Source organism: Ictidomys tridecemlineatus, chromosome 1 (assembly GCF_052094955.1).
Source record: "Ictidomys tridecemlineatus isolate mIctTri1 chromosome 1, mIctTri1.hap1, whole genome shotgun sequence".
Classification (NCBI taxonomy): Eukaryota; Metazoa; Chordata; class Mammalia; order Rodentia; family Sciuridae; genus Ictidomys; species Ictidomys tridecemlineatus.
In genome coordinates, this window is record NC_135477.1 from 18,100,359 (window position 1) to 18,127,519 (window position 27,161).

General features: G+C 31.9%; 1 protein-coding gene across 1 annotated transcript in view; it reads right to left on the bottom strand.

Annotated features, from left to right (window-relative positions):
- Positions 1 to 204: 204 nt before the first annotated feature.
- Positions 205 to 27,161, bottom strand: part of Smc3 (structural maintenance of chromosomes 3) — a 32,667-nt gene continuing 5,710 nt past the window's right edge. Inside the window, exons 3-29 of the mRNA XM_078051130.1 lie at positions 26,622 to 26,660; positions 24,911 to 24,978; positions 23,585 to 23,656; positions 23,141 to 23,220; positions 22,798 to 22,876; positions 20,280 to 20,397; positions 19,117 to 19,292; positions 18,507 to 18,587; positions 17,888 to 18,052; positions 17,468 to 17,589; positions 16,285 to 16,498; positions 12,944 to 13,047; positions 12,667 to 12,766; positions 12,090 to 12,250; positions 11,599 to 11,740; positions 10,093 to 10,243; positions 7,786 to 7,938; positions 6,736 to 6,887; positions 5,454 to 5,612; positions 4,648 to 4,755; positions 4,061 to 4,169; positions 3,126 to 3,373; positions 2,825 to 3,037; positions 2,346 to 2,537; positions 2,012 to 2,189; positions 1,053 to 1,159; positions 205 to 607 (exon numbers count right to left, since the gene is read on the bottom strand). Coding sequence (XP_077907256.1) covers positions 536 to 607; positions 1,053 to 1,159; positions 2,012 to 2,189; positions 2,346 to 2,537; positions 2,825 to 3,037; positions 3,126 to 3,373; positions 4,061 to 4,169; positions 4,648 to 4,755; positions 5,454 to 5,612; positions 6,736 to 6,887; positions 7,786 to 7,938; positions 10,093 to 10,243; positions 11,599 to 11,740; positions 12,090 to 12,250; positions 12,667 to 12,766; positions 12,944 to 13,047; positions 16,285 to 16,498; positions 17,468 to 17,589; positions 17,888 to 18,052; positions 18,507 to 18,587; positions 19,117 to 19,292; positions 20,280 to 20,397; positions 22,798 to 22,876; positions 23,141 to 23,220; positions 23,585 to 23,656; positions 24,911 to 24,978; positions 26,622 to 26,660 — 3,563 coding nt within the window. The 3' untranslated portion in view covers positions 205 to 535. The remainder of the gene's footprint in view (positions 608 to 1,052; positions 1,160 to 2,011; positions 2,190 to 2,345; positions 2,538 to 2,824; positions 3,038 to 3,125; positions 3,374 to 4,060; positions 4,170 to 4,647; positions 4,756 to 5,453; positions 5,613 to 6,735; positions 6,888 to 7,785; positions 7,939 to 10,092; positions 10,244 to 11,598; positions 11,741 to 12,089; positions 12,251 to 12,666; positions 12,767 to 12,943; positions 13,048 to 16,284; positions 16,499 to 17,467; positions 17,590 to 17,887; positions 18,053 to 18,506; positions 18,588 to 19,116; positions 19,293 to 20,279; positions 20,398 to 22,797; positions 22,877 to 23,140; positions 23,221 to 23,584; positions 23,657 to 24,910; positions 24,979 to 26,621; positions 26,661 to 27,161) is intronic.

Here is a 27,161-nt window from a genome sequence, read left to right on the forward strand (position 1 = left end):
AGGGGATTGAACCCAGGGGTGCTCTACTATTAAGATATATCCTCAGCCCTTTTTATTTTGTGAGACAGGGTCTCACCAGGTTGTAACTCACCTGCCTCAGCCTCCTGAGGAACTGGGATTACAGGTGTGTACCACCAAACCCAGCCAAGAAAAACTGGTTTCTAATCAGTAAAATGACAAATAAAATCCACATAAAACACAAAGTCATAAAGCCAATCATTTAATTGAAGCTATAAAAAAAGATGCAGTGTAACTGACAATTAGAAAAGAATATTTAGAATGTTTCAAAAGATTTAAAATAGGAGAAGCAGGGCACTTTACAAAAAGCTGTGTGAGAAACAAAATTTTTTAACTATTAGTAGAAATGTAACATTACAGAATATCTTATAAAATACAAAGACAGAATAAAAAAGGACTATGTGTGTTCTAAGTCTGACAACAATAAAGACCAATATTTAGCTTAAATTTACAGTTCCTGGGTATGAGAACCATGTTATTATATACATCTTCCAAATCTGTGGGCAATATTTTTCAATTAACCATGTGTAGTATCATCTTCTACAAAGTCCTTGGCCATCTCTGCTGTGATCACATCAATATGACTAACCTGCAGAACAATGTTGAAAACATTACATCTTAAACAATTATTATCAGTGTTTGCAATACACAGCCTAGTCCCTGTGTCAAATGATCATCTTGAACTTCCTTTTGTTCAGTTTAAATTATTTACTATTTCATCAAAAAATCTTAAGACTGGAAGACAACTAGGAAAAGGTGTGAGTGGGACAGCCAAATAGAACTAATTGTTAAAGGCTGTGCTTTCAAGAAGCATTGAGTAGACCTGACAGGAAGATATTGTCTTTTGATATCAATGAAAATAAAGAAAATTCAAACAATAAATGCTACAAAATATCTGCTAAACTTCATAGATATTTGGGAAAAATGTATTTACAAAGACAGATTAGTAATTATTTGTCTTCTTTCACAATTTAACATAAAATCAGAATTCAACAAATTCAATGCTTATTAACAAACAACAACAAAAAATTTACCTTGTTTCTGAACTTTACGCCATAGAATTTGTCAGCTGACTCAAGCAGTTCAGGCCTAAAAGTAGTTGTAATAAATTGAGCATGTACAGCAAGTTCCATAATCATATCTGTAAAAAGAAATAATTTAATAAATCCCTTTTCTCAGGAGATCTAAAAATTAAAAAAAAAAAAAAAAGATATTTTTACTCTTATCTAAAATTCAAAACTGTCAGAACAGCCTTTTTTTCCCCCCCCTTTGGTAATGGCAATTGAACCCAGGAACACTCAACAACTGAGCCACATCCCCAGCCCTCTTTTTTTTAAGAGACAGGGTCTCGTTGAGTTGCTTAGGGCCTCACTAAGTTGCTGAGGCTGGCTTTGAACTCACATCCTCCTGCCTCAGCCTCCTTAGCCACTAGGACAGCAGGCATGCACCACCATGCCTGGCTCAGCCTGTGTTTTTTATTTTCCATGCACACAACTGCAGAAACTACCAATTTAACTTCTTCAATTAGGAACAAAGCTTTAAACCCAGTATCTTAAAGCTACAGAAACAGTTGTTTACTATAAAAAAAATCTTCTAATGGTTTTCTCATACACACATACATACCATCTTTCTTCTGCTATCCACTACCCCCCCAAAACCTTTTGGACTTTTAAGAATTAGACTTTTGAGCACAAAACTGTTTGACAGGTACTATTTTAATGCTGAGTAAACAAAGCAGATTTTAATAAAATTTAATTAAAGTAATTTTCATTTAATTCAAAATAGTATATCTATTTCTCACATAACTAAACCTTGAAAAATAGTCAAATACCAAACTTCTAAAAAACTATTAAAAGACAAATTATCTTGTTTACCTAGTATATACAATCTACTTGCTCCAAATATCTCCGGCAACAAGAAAACATAGTAATAAAAGAGGTAAGGTATCACCTTTAAGCAAGTTCTCAGTTTAAGCACAAAACCAAAACTGTACCTGACACAGCCTTTCGGTGTTGAGCATCCAGAGCTTGGTCAATTTCATCAAACAAGTAAAAAGGAGCTGGGTCACATTTCTGAATGGCAAAAATCAGAGCAAGGGCTACTAAGGATTTCTGTCCACCTGAAAGCTGTTGCATTTCCCTCATTTCACCTTGTTTTCCTGTAAACGACACCTAGGAAAACATATTAAGAGTTAATATCCCAGAGGGTAGTAGAATCATTATCACTTCTTAAATTAAATTGCATATGAAGTATAATTTAGATGTGCAAAAGATTCTATAAATTCTATGATATTGTAGTGAATAAAATAAAAGATACAAGTATTTTACCCTAATTCCAACTCCTGTGAACTGGTCAACTGATGGAACACTGCTTTGTGACCCAGAACCCCTCTCACTTTCACCACTCCCTTCTCCTTCATCCTGAGACTGACTGCCTTCCACATCTCCTTTCTTCATCACCAAAGTAGCTTTGCCGCCAGGTACTAACTTCTGGAATACTTCACTGAAGTTCTTGGATACCTTAAAAAAAAAAAAAAAAAAAAAGTGTCAATTCAAATATAAATTTTGCTTAAAAGGAATTATATATACTACTGCTTAAAACAAAGACAAGTATTTAAAAGTATTGGGAATATTTTTTTATATTAAGAACAAGAGATAAAGATTCTTCTCAGAGTTACATAAAAACATCCAAATTACTACAAGTTAGCAACTTATATACCAGATTTATTCAAGTATATTAGATTAACCTTACTGAGTAACAGATGAAGTTTTCATCTTGCATTTTTTAAACAATAAGCAGAACATACCTGTTTGAAAGTTAACTGAATAGCTTCATATTTTCGAAGTTCGAGTACATTCATCAGTTCCATAATTGATTTGTACCCCCTATCCAACTCTTCTTGACGCTTTATTAACTTTTCTTTCTGCTCAGAAAAATTTACAAACTGATCTAAAGCTTTTTTGTTAACATGGCTGTACTTCTTTAACTCAGTGTTGCACTGTTCGAGTTTTCGAAATAACTACAAAGAAAAGAAAATATGTAAATAAGTTCACATACTACAGGGAAATCTGCAATGAAACTTCAAATTTAAATCCTTGTTGATTTACTTGTTTGAGGCTCAGTGTCTGATACTTTTCAAATGCTTCCTGAGGAAGTGATCCAAGTTCTCGAATTTTCTTCATACATTCTTCTTTCTTTTTCAATAACATGCCTTGTCGATTTGTCATCTTTTCCAGTTCTTTAGTATCATGATTTATAGCATCCATGTGTTCTTTTTCCATATTTTTCCAACGCTCCATACTCTTCTGAAGCTCCTTAATTCCAGCTTCTGTTTTATCAATGGAATTGTCCAAATCTAAGATGGGAAACAAAATTTGGCTTTAGACTATTAGACACACAGTGCTATTTCAGCAAGATTTTTAAAATGAGCAAATCTTCCAAAATAAATACATTTTAACCTTTTTCAGAGTTTGCTTAAATTTTGCTGTGAAAATGCACATACCACTTAAGTCTGGACAAAATACATGAGTTACTCAAGAATAATCATAAGGTTGGAGCTCAGTGGTGGAGCACTTGCCTAAGTCATGTGAGGCACTGGGTTCAATCCTCAGCACATCATAACAATAAATAAATAAAATAAAGGTATCATGTCCATCTACAACTAAAAATATTTTTTGGAAAAATAATCATGAAACTTTCCATTTCATAGTTTTGATTATTTAATGTTCATATTTACAAATAGCTAAAAAAATTATTTTCTTCTCAGTAACTATTAAGAAATTTGATTCAGGAATTTCATCTTTTATTAACTAAATAAATAATTATAGTCTCTCTTAATATCATCAGAAATCTACCCCAACAAAAAAGTTTCTATTTATATTTAACCTACTAAACTCTATTCACTATTAATTGCTTATGGTGATGGAAAAAATTATTACTACATGCTTCTGCCTATTTGGATGTTATTTTTATCACAAGCATTTTATAAACTAAGCTAAATTTAACATAATACCATAATTTTTTTTACTATATACAAATTCACCTTCTGATCGTGCCATAGTATCTTTGACTCTTTTATTAATGGCTTCAAGTTCTGATGTTGTGGCAGTGAGAACAGTACCCCCTTCTGTCTCTCTCAGTTCATTGAGTTCCTACAACAGAAAAGGACCTCTGAGTGTTAAACCATAAAATATGAATTTTGTTAGTCTCAAAATGTTGACTGCCATTAGTTGCTATAGTTATTCTCTAGTTTCTACAAAGAGTTCATATGATTGCAAATACTTAACAGTATACTAAAAGCAAAACAAAGTAATGATATAATTAATAGAAAATTGCTCAACATGACTTTAATGAGGAAACACTAGCTAACATTTACTGAGCGTGTAGAATGTACCAAGACAGTTAAGTATATGAAGCAGAACCTACTATTTTACACAAAAGGAAACAGAAAAGAAATATTAAATGACTTGCCAAAAATCACACATCAGATAGGAGTGCCAGAATTCCAACCCAGGGCTAGTGTGCAGATAGCTGTCTATCCTAAAAGCCCATGCTTTCAATCACATCCTCTCTCATATAACCACTTTTAGTAGGTTGTCACCACAGAATCCTCAAAAAAGAACAAATTACCTGTTCTACTTGGTCCAAGCGTTTCCTCAAATTTTCATTGAGATAAGTTTCTACTCGAGTAATAATACCTTCTAATTTAATTCTTTCATTTAGTAATTGTCTGTTTTCCTAAAATTAAGAAAGAAAAATTAGTTTTCTACCTAAGCAGTAATATTTCAGACATTTTTATTATCTGCACCATTGTGTTGAAATGAGCTCAAACAGAGTTCTATATTTTAAACCTTTGAAATTCTATATTTTAAAAATTTTCTCTTTCTCATCTGTTCAACAGAATGCTTAATTTGGTGCCTGGTTTTTAAAAGACATGGTGCTGAGAAATTTTATTTTCTTGCTTTTTATTTTTTTGTCTCAGTGTTATTTACAATTATGCATAAAACATCAAATGTTATTCAAGACAATATTATTGAATATATAAAGTTGGTCCGATCAGTGTTTATATTTGATTTAAGTAGCTCAATGGTACTAATGATAAATGTGCATTAAATAACAAAGTGAAGATTTCTTATATAATCCTAACATACCCAAAATGGCTTAGAAACACCTAATTAAAACCTTACTTACTCCTATGAGTATTAAGGCCCAAATCTCATTTTTGTATTTTCTCAATATTCTTTTCTTTCATACTCCAACGGTTCATTATCATTATAATGATAGCAGTAACCATTGTACATATACATATGTGCACATAAAATAATTTGGCCAATTTCATTCTCCAGTAATTCCCCTTCATATTCTTTTATTTGGCAAGGCAATTTTCATAACAGCTAATTATCAGCTAATTTTTTTCCCCCATCAGGTGTACTTGCCTGCTGAAGTTGACGAATTTCATCATTCAGTGCATCTACCCTTTTCTGATCTTCCAGACTAAGTTGAGAAAGCAAATCAGTTCCTAGTTCCGCTTTCAGTGATTCTCTGGTGGACTCCATAGCATGCAAACTTGCTTCCAAACTTTGTAAGCTACGTTGCTACATGACAAATTATCCATTTCTTAATAAAGGTATTAACCATTATTACTAATAACGAAAAACTAGAAAAAATCTACATGACATTAAAGCCAACTAAAATAATCACAACCCAATTAAATATTATAATGTGTTGCTAAGTTATAATGTTCTGTAGGTTAGGTGTATTAAATGCATTTTTCCTTGGGATATTTTCAACTTCTGATAGGTTTATCAAGACACAATCCCATCATAAACCAAGGAGCAACTGTACTTTTTCTTTTTTGTATTATTTTTTCCCTTTCTTTTTCCTTTCAATGGTATTGAGTAAATGAACTCAGGGTCACAAGCATGCCAGGCAAGCATTCCACTACTGAACTACATACCCAAACCCCTGCACTAATTAAATCTAATATTTAGAAAAGAAAAGAAAAACATTTACTCTGTGAGGTAGGGACAAACCATATTTTATGGTTAAACTATTCAAAACTTTTCAGAAGTATCCATAGGAACAAAAAGAATGTTTTGGAAGAGTGTAACTGTGAGCATTTCTTTCTTTTTTTTTTTTAATCTCAGTACTACTGAGATTCTAAATAAAAAGTTCTTGCCCAAACTGCTTCAAGTTTAAGATACAATAATGAACTATTCTTTGTATAAGTCTGCTTCTACTCATTTTAATATAATCTGGACATCATCCAGTCAAGTATTCAAATAGTTTCATAATGCTTTCTAGACAAAAATGGATACTAACAAATTAAATACCAATTATCAGACAGCACTATTATGCCATATCTCAAAATGTCTGTTTATCCAATTAAGGTGTGCAGCCTGAATGCAATCTACAATAAAAGATTCTGGGTACATATGAATTTAAGTACTGTAGAGAGAGATGTAAATGTCTAGAAGTATGGGTTCAAATAAAAATGGAATATATGAGATTCAATGATAACCCATATAATACATGATTCATCCCCAATTCTATATAATCACAAGGATCCTTTTAGTTTTGTTATTTGCCATGCCAGGGTTGAACCCAGGGCCTTACATACATTGGATAGGTGCCATACTACTGAGCTACATCCCCAAGCTATCACCCCAATTCTATATAATAAAAACAAATCTATAATAAAAGACATACTTAACGGACCTTAGGCATAAAGGTCTTCTCTGACTGCTGCCGCTTCTCTTTCAACATCTTCATTTCTGATAATATGCTGTCTCTGGATGCTTTAAATTTCCTTTGTTGGGTTTCTATCTGCTGCATCTGATTCATCAACTGATCAATTTCATTATTAATCCATATACAAAGCTAAGGAAAATTCTTACCAGGTTATATGTCACATGTTCTAAAAGTATAAAATGTAAATCTTGGCTATGTTAAAGCTAAAAAGCTCAACTGTTGTTTTGTGTTGCTGTTTACACTAATGGCACAAAAGCTATAAATTCAGTTAAAAAAAAATACAGTTTTACTTAAAATGTCCTTGTAGTAGTAACAAATAACTATTCTCAATGCTCATGTACCTGAATTCTTCATATTGTATGAGAAACTAGGAAGCACACATCAAGTACTCCTGTATTTCCAAAGCACTGTTTGTTTTTAAGAAAATGCATATGGCAGAACTATTTCAGTTATGTGCTGAACTAGCCACTCTCCATGTTGCACAATTTTTATTTCAAAGAACAACCATGGTTACTCAGATTTGCCTCTTTCATGGCCATTTCCTCCACTAATATTAAATCTGTGTTTGCACCAAATGACCTCAGATAGTAAGTTCTAATGGACATTTTTCATTGCTGATATACTGACATCCATACATTATAGGGCATTACCCATACCTCCAACCCTTCTCCTTGAAACACCACCCAGGTTTTGTCCCACAATTCAGTGACTAATCCTTGGTTTCCTCTTTGCCTGATTAGTGTTCCTAAGATTCTTTTCCTTCAAAAGTAAACACATTGGTATTAGCTACTTAATAGTTAAGCAAAGAATCAATATAAAAATAAAAAGCTCTTTTTAGGTTTTTTTCCCCTTAGTCTTCAGAAGCTAAAGAGACAAACATAAGCTCTTCTGCTTAAATAAAAGCCAAAGTAAAACACATTATATATATATATTACACCCAACATGTAAAAGATTAGCTACAATCAAAATGTAGTATTCTCCACAGTGTCCACCATTAAACACAAAATAAAAAGATATTTTCAATATTTCTGCGCAGGTTTTCATTGAGCTTTGCTTCCAGCTCACCCAGTTCTTCTTCTGCTTTTCTAACATCTTTTTGTAATTCAAGTCGAGACTTCCTTGTGTCATAATAACCTCCAGTTAGAGCACCCCGATGACTGACTTGGTCACCTATAAACAAAACATGATAAAGGTAGTGATTCTGTATAACAATTTTATTCAATGATAAACTGACTTATAATCAAATACTTATCAAAGGCTTTAAATTACACAATGAGAATTAAAAATGTACGTTCTAGATAAGCCTTAACATCTAGCAGAAAGCAAAAGTTCTAAAGACTAATGAGGACATATCAATATGACACTAAGAACCAGTTTGGAAAAAATCAGAGCATCAAAAATAATAGCAATGTAATAATACTGAATTAAAAAAAATCCGTGAGTATAGTGATACTTAAAAATAAATAAGTAGCTGGGTACTGTGGTGCATGCCTGTAATCCCAGTGGCTCGAGAAGCTGAGGCAGAAGGATCATGAGTTCAAAGCCAGCCTCTGCAACTCAGTGAGGCCCTAAGCAACTCAGCGTTTAGACTCTGTTTCAAAATACAAAATAGGGCTAGGGTTGTGGCTGGTGGTTGAATTCCTGAGTTCAATCCCCAGTGCCAAAATAAACAAACATACAGCACTCTTTTTTACAGAAAGCTAACAGTTAATATGTATAGAGGCAATGAAAGAATCTAAGAATTGCCATTTCAAAACCCCAAGTGTAATAAATAGTTTAGGCAAGAGTCACCAAAGAATGCTTAAAAAGTTGTTAGGGAACCTAATACTCAGTTTTAAAGAACATATGACTTAGTCATATGCACATATGACTTAGTTACAAAGGGGAAATGCCCCTTTATTGTTAGCTGAGAGATCTGCTAGTGATTAAACTTAGCATCACCAAGAGTAGGACATAGTAAATGATGCAGTAAGAGGTACACATCACTCATGTAAGCATTCATACCAAGAAAGTTTAACCTGAATTTAACCATAAGGAAACTATAAAATAAACTTAGAAAATGGATCACTCTCTAAGTCAATTCCAGGGGGTAGTGGGCTAAGAGAAGGGAACAGAAGATCTGTCTTATATTTAAAGAATCTAAAGAGAAGACATTGCATGTATCCTTGATTGAATCCTGAATAGGAAAAACAATTCAAATGACATCACTTGAATGTGGTTACTTTTTAGATGTTATTAAGTTAATGTTCAAATTCTTAGGTGTAAGAATTATATAAGGTGGTTACAATGGAAAATGCTCTTATTTATGAAAATACAGGCTTAAGTTTTAGAGATGAAGAACCAAGATGCTTACAACTTATTCTCAGTTGGTTCAGCAGCAACAAGAACAAAACTGGGAATAGGAATGTTGTCTTTCTTTTCTCCAACAAATTATAAAGAAAAATTAAAAAATGAATCAATGAAGTCAAATAACATACCAAGAGTTCTTAACTTGCATTCCACAGATAACATTCAAACCTGTGACTTGGGTGGGGAAAATGTACATCTTTTTTTTTTAAATATTTATTTTTTAGTTGTAGTTGGACCCAATACCTTTATTTCACTTGTGGTACTGAGGATTGACCCAGGATCCCACAAATGCGAGGCGAGCACTCTTACCACTGAGCTACAACTCCAGCCTCCCAAAAAATGTACATCTTTATTTAATACTTCCTTCTGTAATGAATAACTATGGTATTATAAGTACTCATAACTTTGTTATCAAGAGAAGCAAAATTATTTTCATGTAAAATTATGCTTGTCACAGATCTCAAAATTTTGTTTACATGCATCTGTGTTTCAAAATCGTAGTTACTAAAGACTTTGCTAAATCTTGTCTTTAATACATTTAATAATGCATTACTATATCATATTTTTAAAATATTGTGATAGATACCAATATAATGGGTTTCCTTTGTGATCCAAAGTATTTTACTTTATGCATTTAAATTCTTTTGAGAAAGGATTCATAAGCTTCAAAGAGCCAAAGGAGCCCACAGTGCAAAAAAGGTTAAGAACCAAATGTTTATACATTAAAAAAAAGAAAATAAAAATCAATATCAAGAGCAGCCTGATTGCATTCTCACTTGAACCCACTGTTTAAAAAATGATTAAAAAAAATCGAACATGGGTTTTTAAATACTCTTGAAACTTTTAATTACTATCCAAGATATACTCATCAGACATGCCTACAGCTCAAGAGATATATTATTATACAGCTTGTTATATGTGTTAAAATTATTTATTAGATTTATCTGTTCAAAGTTAAGAATTACTATTACAAACCTTCCAAAGTAATGCAGTCCATAGTGAAAGCACGCGCCAGTTGGGTTGAAACTTCCATGCTTCGACAAATAAGTGTCTTTCCAAATACATGTTTGAAAGCTTTGTCAAATCTGGGATTGTACCTCAGTTTACTGATCATAGGAATAGCATCCTAAAAATGAATATTTCATTAATAAGCAAAGAGGTAACAACACAGCTAATTAAAAACTGTTTGCAGAATTATATCTTTATAAATACAAACACAAATATACTTCAAAACTACCAGTTTTTTTATTGAAGATATTGAAACAATCATCCTACTAAAATCTAGAGGGCTGGGAATATAGTGTACTGGCAGCAGATCTGGGCTGCTGTTCAATTCCTAGCACCACAAAAAAAAATAAAAATAATAAAATGAAATATCCTGGATATTTAATCCTCAAAGTTTTCAACAGTAGAGCACATGGTGATAAAAAGCTTAATAGCTCTAGAGTCAGGCTGCCCAAATTCAAATCTTAGTTCTGCCACTTATCAGATGTGTGCTGGGATAAATTGCTTAATTTCCCTAGATAACAATTACTTAAATATAAAACTTTGAAATAATAGTTTCTTCCTTTTAAAGTTATAAAGACTAAATGAGTTAATACATGCAAAGTAATTCATGTAGTATATGTAGATGTCATGTATTTTCATTTTTTCCTCTTTCCTAAACTATCTGAAAAGGATTTTTATAGATTTTTCTGAATTATGAAATATATCCTACATATAAAATATGTAATATGTACATATTAAGCTTAAATTAATAATTATAAAGAGAACACTAATATAACCATCATACACAAGAAACAGAACACTGTTGACAGTCCAGAAGCCACAGTAATTACCTGCTGGAGTTAACCATTATCACGACTTTGCGTTAATCACTTCCTTGCATATCTTTCTAATTCTATTACCTAAGTTCAGATTGTGTATGTTGTATAAATGTAACCAAATCCATTCTTGTGTGTCTTTTGCTTCACTCATACATCATGTTTTTAAAACTCAATTTTCCTCCACAATACTTAAGAGCTGCTATTATCATCAACATTCTGAGGTCAAGGACCTCAAAGTAATAACATTTTTTTCAAGAATGATGTCTGAAGAATATTTTTAATCCACTTAAACTGTGCTAATTAGTGATACTATGCTTTCAGACTTTATCATCTTCCTTGCCACTTTTCATTTAATTTATAAAATATATTAAAAGCATAACCAGAAAACTTTTAAAAATTCCCTTTAAATGACAGTCCTCAGGAATTTTTCCCCAATTCCATAATTTTATTATTGTCACCCTGAAGATTTACATATCTGCAATGATTTGTTTCATAAGTCTTGGCTATAATCTCTGTTCTCCTCAATCCCACCAAACAGTAACTTTGCTCTAGGCTACTGAATCTCCATGTATAGTACCCAAACACTAATATGTAATAAAAAGAATCTACAATAAAGGTAACTTAATAAAAGAGACCTTAACATATGTTGACTTACATTGGTTTCAGGATAGGCAGTATCCCTGACATCTAACTTGTTAAGAGGGAGAAAAGTGACCTCTCCAGGAAGATTCATTTTATTAAACTCCATTAAAATCTTTGTGCTGACTTCATCTGAATCAACAATGTGATAAAATAACCTACATATAAACAATAAAAAAGAAAAGACACATCTTTACTGCTAGATTTCAAAATATTATAAACATTTAAGCATCAAACAATTCAGTTTTTCCATGTAATTCCACTGTACTGAAAAAGATTAAGTAGAATATTCCAATACAGGAAGGGGAGCCCAAAATAGGGAAAATTCTACTTCATACAATTAGAAACAAATACTTGGCACCTACTTCTTAAAAGTTAAATAAGGAACCTCAAGGATATGAGATAATGGAAGACATATTATACAAAAACTATGAAGAGTTGTTTCTTAGGTTGTCCTTATTCCCTCTTACCTCCCCAAGCCCCCAATATCAAGCAAAAAAATTTCACCTGTTTCCAGCAGTGACTTCCACACATGTGTAAAAGGCCGGCTCACACTCAAAGTTATTCATCACAATGCCATGATAGCCATTTTGTACATGTTGGTTTATTCCTTTTCGACGAAAATGGTCCAACACTTTGTTTATACTATCTATTCCATTTAAAATGGCCTATAAATTGTTTAAACAGTGAAAAACATCAGTATCACCAATGGCTTTCCTGCTGGTAAGAAGCCCACTACATCATACATTTAAATATATACCAGAGAGTAAACATCATCCCCTTAAAATATGTCAACTACACTTAACACTTTATATTATGGGTCTGCTCTGTGACACTAGGGTGAAAAAATGGTTTCTTTGCCTAAAAATCAAAAGTGCTAACATCAATAACATGGTTGGTATACCATCAGGATAATTATATATTCTCTATTGTTTTACATTTATAGGATAAGTGATAAGTGACTCTATTTTGACTCTATTTTCCTATTTATTACCTAGAACTTAAGATCTACAGCTTGAAAGCTACTAAATTCTTGCAATGATGACTGGCTCAACTACTTGGGTAATGCAAAGAACTTGCCTACCTTTCCTGTTGCTGCTCTAAGAAGTTGCTGCTTCTTTTCAAGATCTTCTCTTTTAGCAGCAAGTGCTTGCTGTTCTGCATTTTCCTCTCTCCACAAGTAACTAATTAATAAAAATTAGATGACCTTTAATTTTAAATACATAAGATGCACTTACAATATACACTTTAGAATAAAATACTGAAATTAAACTTAGTTAATTTATAACATAAAGACCACGTAACAATCCATAATCAACATTACTTAAAAAAAAATTAGGCATATTTTAGTCTATACTAACTTTCTTTCACTTTGTAATTCATCTTTCTTATTTTTTACTTCATAATATTTTCTGTCCAGTTCTTCTACTCGAGCTTTGACTTCATTGAGATCCTGATCCAGTTTCTATGGAAATAAAAACAATTCAAATTTAAAATTCAATTTCATAGTGATAATCCATAGATGACATTATGAAAGTAGATCACTGGTTCCAAAAGCTAATGGAAGGAGGAATTAACAAGGGGAATGAGAAACATTTCTCAGTGACAAACATATTCACTATCTTAAATGTGATGATGACTTTACAGGTAATGTACTTTTTTAAGTATGTACAATTTATTGTATATCAGTTATACCTCATTGAAGCTACTAAAAAATCAAATTTTGATTTTCAAAAGGAGTTGGCAGAGTACAGAACAAGAAAACACAAACCGTAAAATGGATTATCCTAGAAAATATTGCTAAAAAGAAATTAATTTGTCATTAATAACCTAAACCTTACTACTTCTGTAATGTTCACTCCAGAATTTTAGAATAAAAAAATAATAATAAAGCCTAAGAAAAAATAAGAAACATTACTGTAGCTTATTCATAGCTATCAAAGAGTTTCTCCTCCACATCAGTTAGTGAGACCAAGATACCATTAAAATCAGTAAAAAAGTCTAAATTTACTTTAAAGATACACAGAATAAATGAGACAAACAAAACCATGACAAAACTACCCAAGACATTTTTTCATACAGCAGGTATTTTTTTTTTTGGTAGTAGGGATTAGACCCAGGGCACTCTATTCATGAGCAACATTTCCAGCCCCTTAAAATTCTGAGATAGTCTAGCTAAATTTGCTAAGGTTGGGCTCAAACTTATAGTCCTACTGCCTCAGGCTTTTGAGCTGATGAGATTATAGGCATGTACCACTGCCAGGTGGACTGATGAAATTTTTCTGCATGTGTAGTTCTGGGGATCGAATCCAGGGTCTTATGCATACTAGGCAAACATTCCACCACTGAGCCATATCCTCAGCTCCAGGTGTTAAAAATATAGCAGAAAAGCTGGGGGTGGATGGGAAGAATGGAGGAACTCTGATTGGACAAAGGGGGTGGGGACAGGAAAAATGGTGGAATGAGATGGACATCATTACCTCAGGTACATGCATGACTGCACATAGGATGTGATGCTACATTGTATACAACCAGAGAAATGAATCAATGTACAATGAATCAAAATGCATTCTGCTGTCATATATACCTAATCAGAATAAATAAATTTTAAAAAATTGTAGAAAAATTAATCCAGAAAACAAATGGATATTTTACATAGTGCTAATGTACTGCAAATTCTTATCTATCCAGAATAAAAGACACATTTTATCTTCTTAAGTGGTCATTCTGATAACACTAGGTGTAGCTGAAATACTGGAAAATAATAAACTTCAAACATAAAAGAGAATAAATAAAGCCGCTCAATGGAAAATCTTGGTTTATCATCACTCTTTCAAAAATGGGATCTGCTAATGTTGGTGGTTCCATAAAATCAAGACAGAATTCGTTTTGTTTCAGTAAAGTATGTGTGGCCATAACAACTGAAACCACACTAATTTCCACATAAACGATTACCTAGCTTAAACAGTGTTTTCTATTTTCTTTATGAAGTATTCTGACTAAAGCCCACAAGAACACAAGACTTGCAAAGCCATTGAGCTACAATGTATTACTTCTTGTCACTTTTCCCAACCATTACATTGTTCATTCCTAGAATCACTTATATTTACTTTTGTTTTGGCTGTGTAATTATGTGAGTGAGTACAAAGAAAAAAGTTGTTTGTTTTTTTAAATGTGACAGGTTTTGGACACATTCAAGGCAAGTCACTAAAAACTGAATTTAACATAAATATCAAGTTACAAAAAAAAAAAATCAAGGGAAGATTGAGGAACTGAACTGGTTTAGAGCAGGTAGAGGGAAATGACAATTAAATCAAACATATGATCCTAGATGGAATCCTGGACCCAGTCATCATTCAACTTTAACAGAAAATATGTTAACATGTGTGGTCATATGAGAAAATCTCCTGGAAATTAATTCCAGTCAGTCAGATTCAGAAGAAACATTCTTGGGCCTTTTACCAAAAGACTGGTACATTAATGGACACTGATCTGCTTAAAATAAACTGCTTAAGATATATGTGCCAGATGCGGTGGCACACGCCTGTAATCCCATCGGCTCAGGAGGCTGAGGCAGGAGGATCGAGAATTCAAAGCCAGCCTCAGCAAAAGTGAGGCACTAAGCAACTCAGCAAGACCCTGTCTCTAAACAAAATACAAAATAGGGCTGGGGATGTGGCTCAGTGGTTGAGTGTCCTTGAGTTCAATCCCCAGTAAGTCCCCCACCCAAAAAAAAAAAAAAAAAAAAGATAAATATATGTGGGTGTATTACAAACATATATCCATATACATACACATATTTTAAAATTTTATACTTTTAGTGAGCTTTTTTGATAAACTAACTAATAAACTAACTGGTGCAGATTGTACCACCCCTTCTCACCCTATACTGTCTTACATACTCCTTTCTCATCAATCCCATCAACTTCTACACACCTGCACACAGCTATGCATATCACTTAAGAAAGCATTTATCCCCAATTTCTCATTTCAAATAACATGACATCTTCCTTACTCTGGAAATATTCTACCTTCTACTTCTATTTTTAAGAAAGGGAGGAGCTAAATATACATAGTAAATAATGCTAAGTTCATTTTGAAAATGTCTATAAAATATCACTGTTTTAACTAACCAAAAAATAACAAGTTATGGCAGAAAATTATTAGAATTTAAATAATGGAAAAAACTTCAAGTTACTCAAGTTGTTTTAGACTTTTTCATGTTAAAATCAAGGGTAGATTAGATATACGCTACCAATCTATAAAAACATACTTTAAACATACCTAATCCCCATGAATAGGTATGACACGAACAAAATATCCTTTAAAAAAAAAAAAAAAAAAAAGCCAGGTATGGCAGCTTACGCCTGTAATCCCAGCAACTTGGGAGGCTGAGGCAGGAGGACCACAAATTCTGAGCCTTAGCAACTTAATGAGATCTTTATTAAATAAAAAATTTTTAAAAGGGCTAGGGATGTCAATGGCAAAGTGCCCCTGGGTTCAATTAAAAGGAAAGAAAGAAGGAGGGGAAATTCTGCTACATATATATTAAACTGTACTGACCAATTTCTAAGTAAGTATTATTTTATGTATTTTAACAGTAAACAAAGTTGTCTAAAAATAAAAACAAGTAGATAAAACTGTATGTTTATGTCTTCTGAAGCCACTGATGTCTTCTCAAAGCCATTACAAAAGTTCTTACATTATATTGCTCCAGATTTTTTTCTTTGTTTGCCTCAGTGTCTTCCAAATCCTTATGGATAGCCGCAATTTGTCTTTTCTTATCATTAATAGCCTGATCTAAAGACTTGAGTTCCTTTTTAATCCACTTATCCCTTTCTTCTTTTGATGTAAACTGGCTCCCTCGACCCTGCTTTGCATAAAGATCCGTTCTTTCCTGGGTGGCTTGAGCCAATCTACACAAGATATGAGAATAAGTTGAAAAATGAGAATAGGAAATAACCAAGTTTAATTATAATCTATAACATCAAGCATACTCAGAAACAATAATCCATTTTTAAAAATTACATTAAAAAAGAAATTAAGTGTAAAAAGCAATTACTATAAAATAAAGTGCCTTGGACTAGCTGGTTATATTAACATAACTTTGAAATAACAATTCTAGTTAGGTAAATAGCCCATACTTTAAGAATTTCAGGCACTCAGTATTCATTCCAGGTCTGGGTTAGTCAGTTAATCTAGAGAATTATAGTGCCATTTTAGAAACTTCAAAAAAAAAAAAAAAACCACAATTACATTTAGCTACATAAACATCTTCAACTCTATTGTAATAAAGATACTCTAAAAGAGAAAACATTTTTAACATATTGAATATCAGTGTCCAGATTATAGAAAACATTCCTACAAAACAAAAAAAAGAAAGAAAAATGAACAAAGGATATAAATAGGCAACTCACTAAAATGAATGTGTAAAAACATTAGACACTAAATCATGTGACATTAGCAAATGCTACCAAGTCCAATTTATAGACAGATACCAAAAGTTAAAACAGCATTAAGTGAAAAAAGAAGATGCAAAATGAAAACAATGCAATTTGGATTAAAAAAAAAAAATGCTTGTTTTAAAAAGCCTAACATTTAGTTATGTCATCTTGAATAAGATATTAAATCTCTCAAAGCCCAAAGTTCACTGAATTTAAAGTAGAATTAAAGTCAGTTACACCATTTTTGAGTAGAAATAATGTAGGCAGTATGTACAATAACACTTGACCCAAAGGAGTTGTTTAACATTAGCTATTATTACTTTCAGGAAAACAGTTAACTTTTGCTCTTAATTACTGTGCTAATCCCCTCTTAACCCATAGCAATGTATATTTTACACAGAAACTAGGTACAAAATTAAGTGCTGCTAAAAATTTCCAAACCTAGCAATTCCTCGCTCTTCTTTTTCTTTTACGCTGTTGAATTTAGGTTCTGTTTCTGCCAGTTCTTTCTGCTTTTCTTCTATCTTTTCAAGCAATTTCTGCCTCTCTTTTAATAAACGTTTCTGTAAATAAAGCAAGATAAGTATAAATGTAATTTGTTTAAAAAATTTTGCTTAACTTTTATAAATCTAGCATAAAATGTTTTCTGGGGGCGGGGGGCTCACAAGAAAACCAATCCTGGAACATAAGACTAATTTTTTGAAATAAAAAAAAAAAAAGATAGTACTTATAATATGCTACTTGATAATGTGGCAAATCTTTTATAAAACATTCAAGGATATAATCCCATCATAGAACTATCTTCTACAATTCTTACTAACCTGAACATTCATGTCTTTCATTTTTAACATTTTGACTTACCCTTTGTTCACTATTGCCAGCTAATTCATCTTGTAAATCCTTAGCTTTAAGCTCCAGTTTAGTCCTCTGCTTGATCTGCTCTTGTCTTTCAGCACTGAGCTGTTCTTTTTCTTCTTTCATAGCTGAAATTTTTGTTTTCAACTCTCTAACTTGACGCTCAATATCCTATACAAAAAGTATCAAACAAATGAGTTAGGCAATCAGAAGTACAACAGCAGAACTATAATGCCGTTAATTCTATCCATTCTTTTTTTTTTCACTTATGCTTTTAGAATCACCCTGTCTTTCCAATTCTCAATTCCTGTGATTTCCCCTTATGGTTACCATTCCACAGTTCTGGTACAAAAGAATTTTTGTGGTTAAAAAAAAATCTAAGTAACCAGGCATAGTAGCACATACTTGTAAACCCAACTACTTGGGAGGCTGAAACAGAGGGTTATAAATCTGAGGCCAGTATGAACAACTTAATAACTTGTCTCAAAATAAGAAACAAAAAGGACTGAAATGTAGCTCAGTGGTAGAATACCCCTGGATTCAAGTTCAAGTGCTGCAAAAAATAAATAAATAAATAATTAAAAAAAAAAATATATATATATCTAAACCTTGTCCATAATCTTACCTCCATTTTATCTCTTGCATCCTGTTGGGCATCTCGTAATTGTCTTGATTTTTCTCCACTAGTTTCTCGCTTAGCAGAAAGCTGGAAAAAAGCAAAAAAGTCACCACTTCCAACTCATATTTATCTAAAATTTTATAACTTCTAGTAAAATTTTCAGTATCTACTAAAATAAAGTAACCATTCACTTCAAAATTTTTACAAAAAAATTTTTAATATTTTTCTTCAAGTAGAAGAAAACTCAAGGATTACCTAAAACAATTTTTGTTAAAAAAAAAATCAGCAATACAAATTTGCAAAATACATTCTAAAATGCAAATAAAAAGTTTACAAGCTTTAAAGTTGGCTTTTCTCTTATCTGGTTTTCCTGAAATCACCATTTAATATTTCAGATACAACTCCAGTAAAGACAATATGGGTCTAGGCATTTTCCTTATAGTAAACTAAATCACAACAAAAGAAAAATTGATAACTGATTAATTCATTAAGAAGTTTCTAATATTTTAAAGTTTCTATTAAAATCACTGAAAAGTATAACTACAGGTTGAGTTTAACATATTCATAAAAATAAAAATAAATAAAATCATCTGACTACCAAAGATAAATATTTTACCTCATCAAGTTTAGCCCGAGTCTCATTTAGTTCCTGATTGTAAATGGTATATTCCAAGGCTCGTCTCATTTTATCCCACTTCTGATACTGAGCTAGTTCTTCCTTTTCTTCCTCTAAAGTATGTAATCTTTCTTCAATGTATTTTAACAACTCATTGATTTTTTCCCGTTTGCCCTCTTTAAAAAAAAAAAAAAATGGGGAGAAAGTGAGGGCATTAAATAAACACGTTATATAATATCACTTCTCAAATACACCATGAATTTATTCTTAAGAACTATAACATTGTTTCTTTGAAATCTAAGATACTAAAATGGCAATTAAGATGTTTTTATGAAAGGCAGAAACCAAATTTACACAATGTAACAGCGATTTTTATATCACAATATAATAAGGGCCTCCATTCCTCCATTGAAGCTTTATTTTAAAGTCAACATACTGTCCCATAACATTAAAAATAAAAAACAAACAAACAAACAAAAAAAAAAAACTAACATCACTAGTGTTACTAATTCTCATTTTTCATTAAGAGCATTATCTGTAGCTACCATATATTGAGTACATACTATATTCCAGTCATAGAACTACTGTTCTTCTACTTGCCCCATGATCTACAAAACAAAATTTTATAGATGGGGAAGATTTGGACCAGAGAGATCAAGTTTAAAGTCATAATGTAAGTTAATTATAGGATTTTGAACCCAGGATTGTCAAACTCTAAGACACAATATAACACAGCACTTGAAAAGCAAAAGAGGATTTCATAATATATGTACTATAATAATGAAGATTTCAAGCTCAAAGTTCTACATTTATTTGTTCCTGAACAATTTAAAACCTAATGCCAATGGTACTCCAGTATTTCCGAGGGGAGTATGCATTCAAATTTGTTGTCCTCACTAACAACAGCAAGGAAGGAAGAGTCAAAGTAGTTGACTTACAAAGGCCCTACAGCTCTAATTCTGATGTTTCCTGATTCAAAATTAATGAATCACTGAAAATCTTAAAACTTTAAAATGTCTCAAACTAATTTTGTCTCCATTCAGTATATAGGCAAATCATCACACAACATGTCTTGAGAACAGACATAACTTATTAACTGTAACAACACAATGACAAAATAATCTGCAACAAAAATAAATAAAGCAGTATCACATTTATTTTACCAGTTTCTTTCATTAAGGAGATGCTTTCTTCTTTTCGTTCATCATATACTCTAGTACCAGCTACTTCTCTTAATAGTTTTAGTCTCTGAGAATCTGGTGCTGTTGCCATTTGATTGATCTAAAAATTTTAGAAGAAGAATCACTATGTAGCTATCAACTGCTCTTTAAGAACTTTACCTTAAAGAGTTCTTCACACATATATTCACATGCTGAGTTTGTAAATTATGATTTAGCCAATGTAATTTATATCGTACATATACCAACATATCTATATCTCCTTTACATAAAGGAAATTTAACAAATAAAATTTGATACATTTGTAAGCCTCCTTTATGAATAACTTACAAATGAAACACCACCAATTTTTCTTAGTCATTATAATAAATTATAAAAGATGACTTCATTTTTAAGGAACAAAAAGTATTTTTTACAAAGGGAAATCATCATTGACATTTGTTTAAAAAATGTGATATTTATAAGTTCAATAAAAATGGTGTACTTTAATTATAGAGAGAATGGTACAATCTAACTACTATGTGACTTAACATAATAAACATCACTATGAGTAAAAAATGTTATCACTGTATTAAAAAAAAAATAAGCTGAGTACAGTTTTGCACACCTGTAATCCCAGCAACTCAGGAGGCTGAGGCAGGAGGACTGCAAGTTCAAAGCCAGCCTCAACAAATAAGCAAAACCATGTCTCAAAATAAAAAATAAAAAGATGCCAGGCACAGTGGCACACGCCTATAATCCCAGTAGCTCAGGAGGCTGAGGCAGGAGGATTTCAAATTCAAAGCCAGCTTCAGCAATTTAGCAAGGTGCTAAGCAACTCGGTGAGACCCTGTCTCTAAATAAAATATAAAAAGGAATGGGGATATGGTCAGTGGTTGAGCACCCCTGAGTTCAATCCTCAATAAATAATAATAATAACAATAACAATAATAATAACAATAATAATAATAATAAAGGACTGGAGACATGACTCAGTGGTTAAGTGCCCTTAGGTTCAATCCCTGCGGGGGGGAAAAATCCAAAACAATAACAACAACAACAATTAAAAAAATACACATTTACATAAAAAAGAACAGGCTCTGGACTAAGAAAATATATCTATCAAAAATATACATCATTTCATTTGGAGGGAAATGGATGGCATTAGAGCAGATTATGCTAAGTGAAGCTAGCCAATCCTTAAAAAACAAATGCCAAATGACTTCTTTGATATAAGGGAAGTAACTATGGACAGAGTAGGGACGTAGAGCATGAGAAGAAGATTAACATAAAACAAGGGTGAGAGGTGGGAGGGAAAGGGAGAGAGAAGGGAAAATGCATGGAAATGGAAGGTGATCCTCGGGGTTATACAAAATTACATATAAGAGGAAGTGAGGGGTAAGGGAAGAATAATACAAGTGGAAGAAATGATTTACAGTAGAGGGGGTAGAGAGAGAAGAGGGGAGGGGAGGGGAGGGGGGATAGTAGAGGATAGGATAGACAGCAGAATACATCAGACACTAGAATGGCAATATGTAAATCAATAGTAGTGTAACTGATGTGATTCTGCAATCTGTATACGGGGTAAAAATGGGAGTTCATAACCCACTTGAATCAAACTGTGAAAAATGATATATCAAGAACTATGTAATGTTTTGAACGACCAACAATAAAAAAAAAAAAAAAAAAAAAGAGTATACATCAGCCAGGCGTGGTGCTGCACGTACGCCTGTAATCTCAAAGGCTCAGGAGGCTAAGGCAGGAGAATTGCAAGTTCAAAGCCAGCCTCAGCAAAAGCTAGGAGCCAAGCAACTCAATGAGAACCTGTCTAAATAAAATACAAAACCGGGCTGGGGATGTGGCTCAATGGTTGAGTGCGCCTAAATTCAACCCCCACTAGCAAAAAAAAAAAAAAAAATGAAATATATACATTAAAAAAAATCCTCTAGAAGTACAACAAAAAACTTACTGACGGATCAGTTCTGAGAAAAAGAAAGTATCTTAGATATAGATTAAAATTATGAGACAAGAACAATCCACTGATATCTTTAATTTAGTTGCTAAAAAATACTCTCTTTCAAGTAAACTAATATGTAGCATTATGATAGACTTCTGGTAATATAGTTTTTAATTGTTTGATAAACAAAGTAGTTTTTTGAAAGTACTTTTAATGCAATTGTTATAGAATTCATTCTTAATTTGATCATTGTAACTTCTACAAGTCAATATCATCTTTCAGTACACTGAATATCATTAGGTAAGAATACAGGTTACCAAGAAAACAAAATCCACTTCATTAGCTAAAATGCTCCTATCCAAATATGTAATGGATCTATTTGGTACTTTTTTGCCATGAAAAATTCTAACTTCAATGCAAAATAAATCAATGAAAACTAAAGGCAGCTGGATCCATTTTGTTGCTTTACCTTAACAATTAGAACCAATAAACCAAATTCATCATTCAAGGGGAAAGAGTCTCAGAAAAATTTTTTCTATTTAAAAAAAGGACATACAATTGTTTTACCTTTCCTTGTTTAACAATATAATAAGGATTGCTTCGAGAAAAACCAGCACTTTCAAGGAGGTTCATCACATCATTTTTCCTGTTGAAAAACACTGTAATTATTTTCAGATAAATTATTCTAAAGCACCCACAATAAGCAAAAAATGAGGAGACTAACTCCTGGGTTAAAAAGCATCAGGAAGTACAGACTCATCATTAAACTATTTTATTAGTCTCAGAGGATCTTCTTATTCTCAAGTTCATAGTATACTGATTTGCTGAACATGAGCCAAGTATATGCCTCAAAAATGGCAAGGACACTTTCTCTTATAAAGAAACTGTAAATGTAAAGAACAACACTTACGTGACCATTTTCTTATCTAAGAAATACTGATCTTTTTTGGCACCAATGACTCTTCGAAGTGAAACTTCCTCTTTATCAATCTAAGAAAAAAAATGTGAAAGCCCAAAGTTAGTTTAATAGTAAAGTAGGAAACTCTTTATATAAGATCATTTTAAAGACCTTGACCATGACTGTTTATTTTAAAATTTCAATTATCTCACTAAAGATGATGCTCTAAACTCTCAAGAGAAAAGATGTTTTTCATAGCAGCTTGCACAGTCCCATTCAATGTTTACCAGACTAGAATGCTCATTATAATTTAAAGACAAAAATCAGTAAACTGTATAATTATATATAATTTTATTATACACTAAATTATCAAAGGTATAAATGTTTCAAAGTATAAAAAAGTTAGTTATAGCAAAATAATTCTCAACATTATTACTTAAAGAAACAGGTACTTACTGGTAACCGGTTGTCCGAATTGTCAAAAATAATTTCCACAAAAGCAGAAATAACCCGAGGACCAGTACCCTCCTAAATATGAGAAAACTTTCATTAAAAATAGTAGTTTCATTTTCTTTAAACACTTTTAAAATCTTATGGTAAGAAGCCTTAATCAATGAAGAAAAATTTCTCAGACTAGCATGCATATCCCTCTGGCCAAAGTAGTACACACACTGAATCAGGATACAAAACCAGAACCATGCAAAGACTAGCAAAGTTAGACATTCTTAGGTTTTATACTGCAGACCATTTTATTAAACTACACTAGTCCAAAGCCCCCACCATCTAATTTTACCCATTTGCTAATATCAAATATACCTCTTCTTATAGTTTCACATTAATACTCGAAAGGAACACTAAGAAATCATGTGATGTTTTTTAAACATCTGATATATTCTATGTACTTTGAAATCTGTTTCAGAAATATACACATTTAACATGTGTTTCAGAAATATACACATTTAACATGTGTCACAAGATTGTGATGTGTCACAATCTATGATACAATTATATACCAAATCCAGATAATTTCCAGTGTCTAGAAACTATGAATATCCAGTGATTCAATACAATGAAGAATAATAATTTATTCTTTTAATGCCAATATGAGAAACTTAAAATTTTCTCTATAGGGTATTGGTCCTGATTACTGTGCTACAAATTCAAAATGAAGAAAGAAAATAACAGCTAATCAAAAAGAACTTCCTATTGTGAAACTCTGATAAAAAATATATTGAGGGATCTCATTTTTTCATCTTAAATTAATTATAAGCAATATTTAAACCAGAAAGATAAACTGTAGTCTTGTTCTATTATAGCTTTTTTAAATGATTTTTTTAATCCTAATGACATACTTGAACAACTTGCATTACCGTATTAAATGCTTTTCACATTGGAAAATGTTACTATCTTATATACAAATATGGCTTTTATTTAGTACACAATGGTTGATCTTCTGTGCTCTCAATTAACTTCTGGTTTTGCATTATAAATGTCCTAACTTGCCTCCAGAATTTTACCAAATCATATCCTTACAGAAATTTATGTGGAAGACAAATCTGTCTATAGGCAAATTCTACAATTTTATTTTAACTGTTGTATAAAAATTAGGTCTTTATTTGGCATTGATACAGTAGACTAAATTTCACAGAATAGCATACTTGAGAGACTATGTCATGTTCACAAAGTTTCTGAAACTTGAACAAATAATTTTCTTAACCAGGATCGATAACATATTTTTAAAAATACATAGTATCAACAATGTCTTAAAGTAGTCTTACTCACATGCAACAAAGCCAACCGCTGTTCTGGACGAAGATGACTAAATTCATCACTAAGAACAAATTGAATTGCTGGAAATACAAAAACACAAGTACTAGTACAGTATAAAAGAGGATTCATGACTTATTCATAACTTCTCATACCTTCCTTAATAGGATACTATGTCAGGTAATGAATACTGCATATAAAATAAAATACCTGCTTTATATAGACAAAATGATTGCAGAAAGTTTGCTTAGATATTAGGCAGAAAATGATATGACAGGACTGGGACTGTAGCTCAGCGGTAGAGCACTTGCCTAGCATGTGTGAGGCATAGGGTTCAATTCTCAGCACCATATATAAATAAATAAAATAAAGGTCTATCAACAACTAGAAAAACATTTTTTTTAAAAAAGAAAATGATATGACAAAAATATTAAGAAGTTTTCACTGAAATATGTAAGGTAAGAAAATAAGAGAAAACACTAAAGTATAAGAAAATAGTCAAGCAGAACTAAGGTCTACTTCTTGATCAAAGTATATGCTTGATGGGTTAGACTAACGTTATACAGTCATGCACTGTACAAGAACAAATCACATACATAATAGTGGTCCCATAAGACTACAACCAGGTTGAAAAAATCCTACTGCCTACTGACATCATAGTAGATGCAATGTGACAGTGCAACATCTTTCTCAAAATTAAGGAAATACAGGGAAATGTTTCAGATTCCCAACTTTTACTGCACTGCTTGTACTACCCTTTCCTTATGTCAGAAGGAGCCATTCCTACCTTTCACACGTGAGTAAAAGCCTGGACAACTCTACTTTACTCAGCTATCCTGATCTGGTCCACAAAAGAGATCAGTGACATTCTATGAGAGTATTATAAGAGTAGGGGATTGAGGGAGCACTCATGCATTAATGTGTGTGCTTGGAATGGAGATTGGCTCTCTCGCAATCACCTGGGTTGAGAGGTGGATTCAAACTGCCTTCATCTCAATGGGATTCTGAAATATACATTTCCACTCTAATCTACTCTCTTGCCATCTCCAAATTACAACCATTATAAATTATACAGGATAATGTACTCTTCGGATTTGTGTGCAGTTACTCTTCAACTAAAGAACAAAATTTTCCCAACCCACTCCTTATATAGTCTGATTCTGTTAAAACATTTTAGTATTTTTTTCCTCCTCAAAGGATTTGTTAACGGAAGCATGACTTAAAACATTTTACCTTCAAAGCTCCATTTACTACCTTCAAACTGAAAACTGTCTTTGAGTCTCAAGTTTTTATATCCTTCCATCCTTTATAAAAACTATTGGTTTAGAAAATAAAGGTGAAGAATGATGAACTATTTTTCAAAACAATAATAACAACCATTCTGCATTTAGATACATTCTATATGTGCATTTATACACTGTATTAAAGTCCAAAAGGTATTTTCATATATGCTATCTCATTTGATCCTCACAACCCATCTAAGATAAATATCTCCATTTTTATGGTGAAAAGAAATTTGAGGGGGTATTTTTGTTAAGTCTCACATAGCTAATTATTCACTTGGTAGTAGAACTCAGTTCTTTATACTCTAAACTTCTAAACTGCAACTATGTATAAAGTATTTCTTTTAATACTGGCATAATCTCAGAAAACCAGCAATTTTAATAAACTACCTTAAGATATCTAAGTCTTAACATATTCAGCATCCAAAAAAAACAATACCTACCATAAAAAAAGTTACTTTTTCCGGATCCATTTCTGCCCACTATAAAAATTTCAAAAGTACAAATTATTTCATATAAAAACCAATAACATCAAAACTATTAAATGTGATAATAAAATTTTAATACAATTTTCTAAAACATCTTATATTTGATATTAAATGCGACAGGGAACAAAAGTAATCAATTAACAAAACAGCTGTAACCAACAAATAAGTGCAATTTTGTATAAACTTCAGACTCAACTTTTTTAAAGATATTGAATTTTAATCATTTTGCCCTTTTTCAAAGTTTAAAATTAATAAAAATAACTAAATACATTACCGGCATTCATAATTTATAATCATAACAATGTACGTACAATTTTATTTTAATAATAAACGTTATTTTTAATTTAAGATTTACTTATTAGTAATATCCTAAAATACTTAATCATTTAAAATTTGCAAGTAGTCTCAAATCACACTATATACAATCAACCCTATATCTCATATTATACATATATGATCAACCCTATATATCATCTGTAGTCTCACAGAACCATA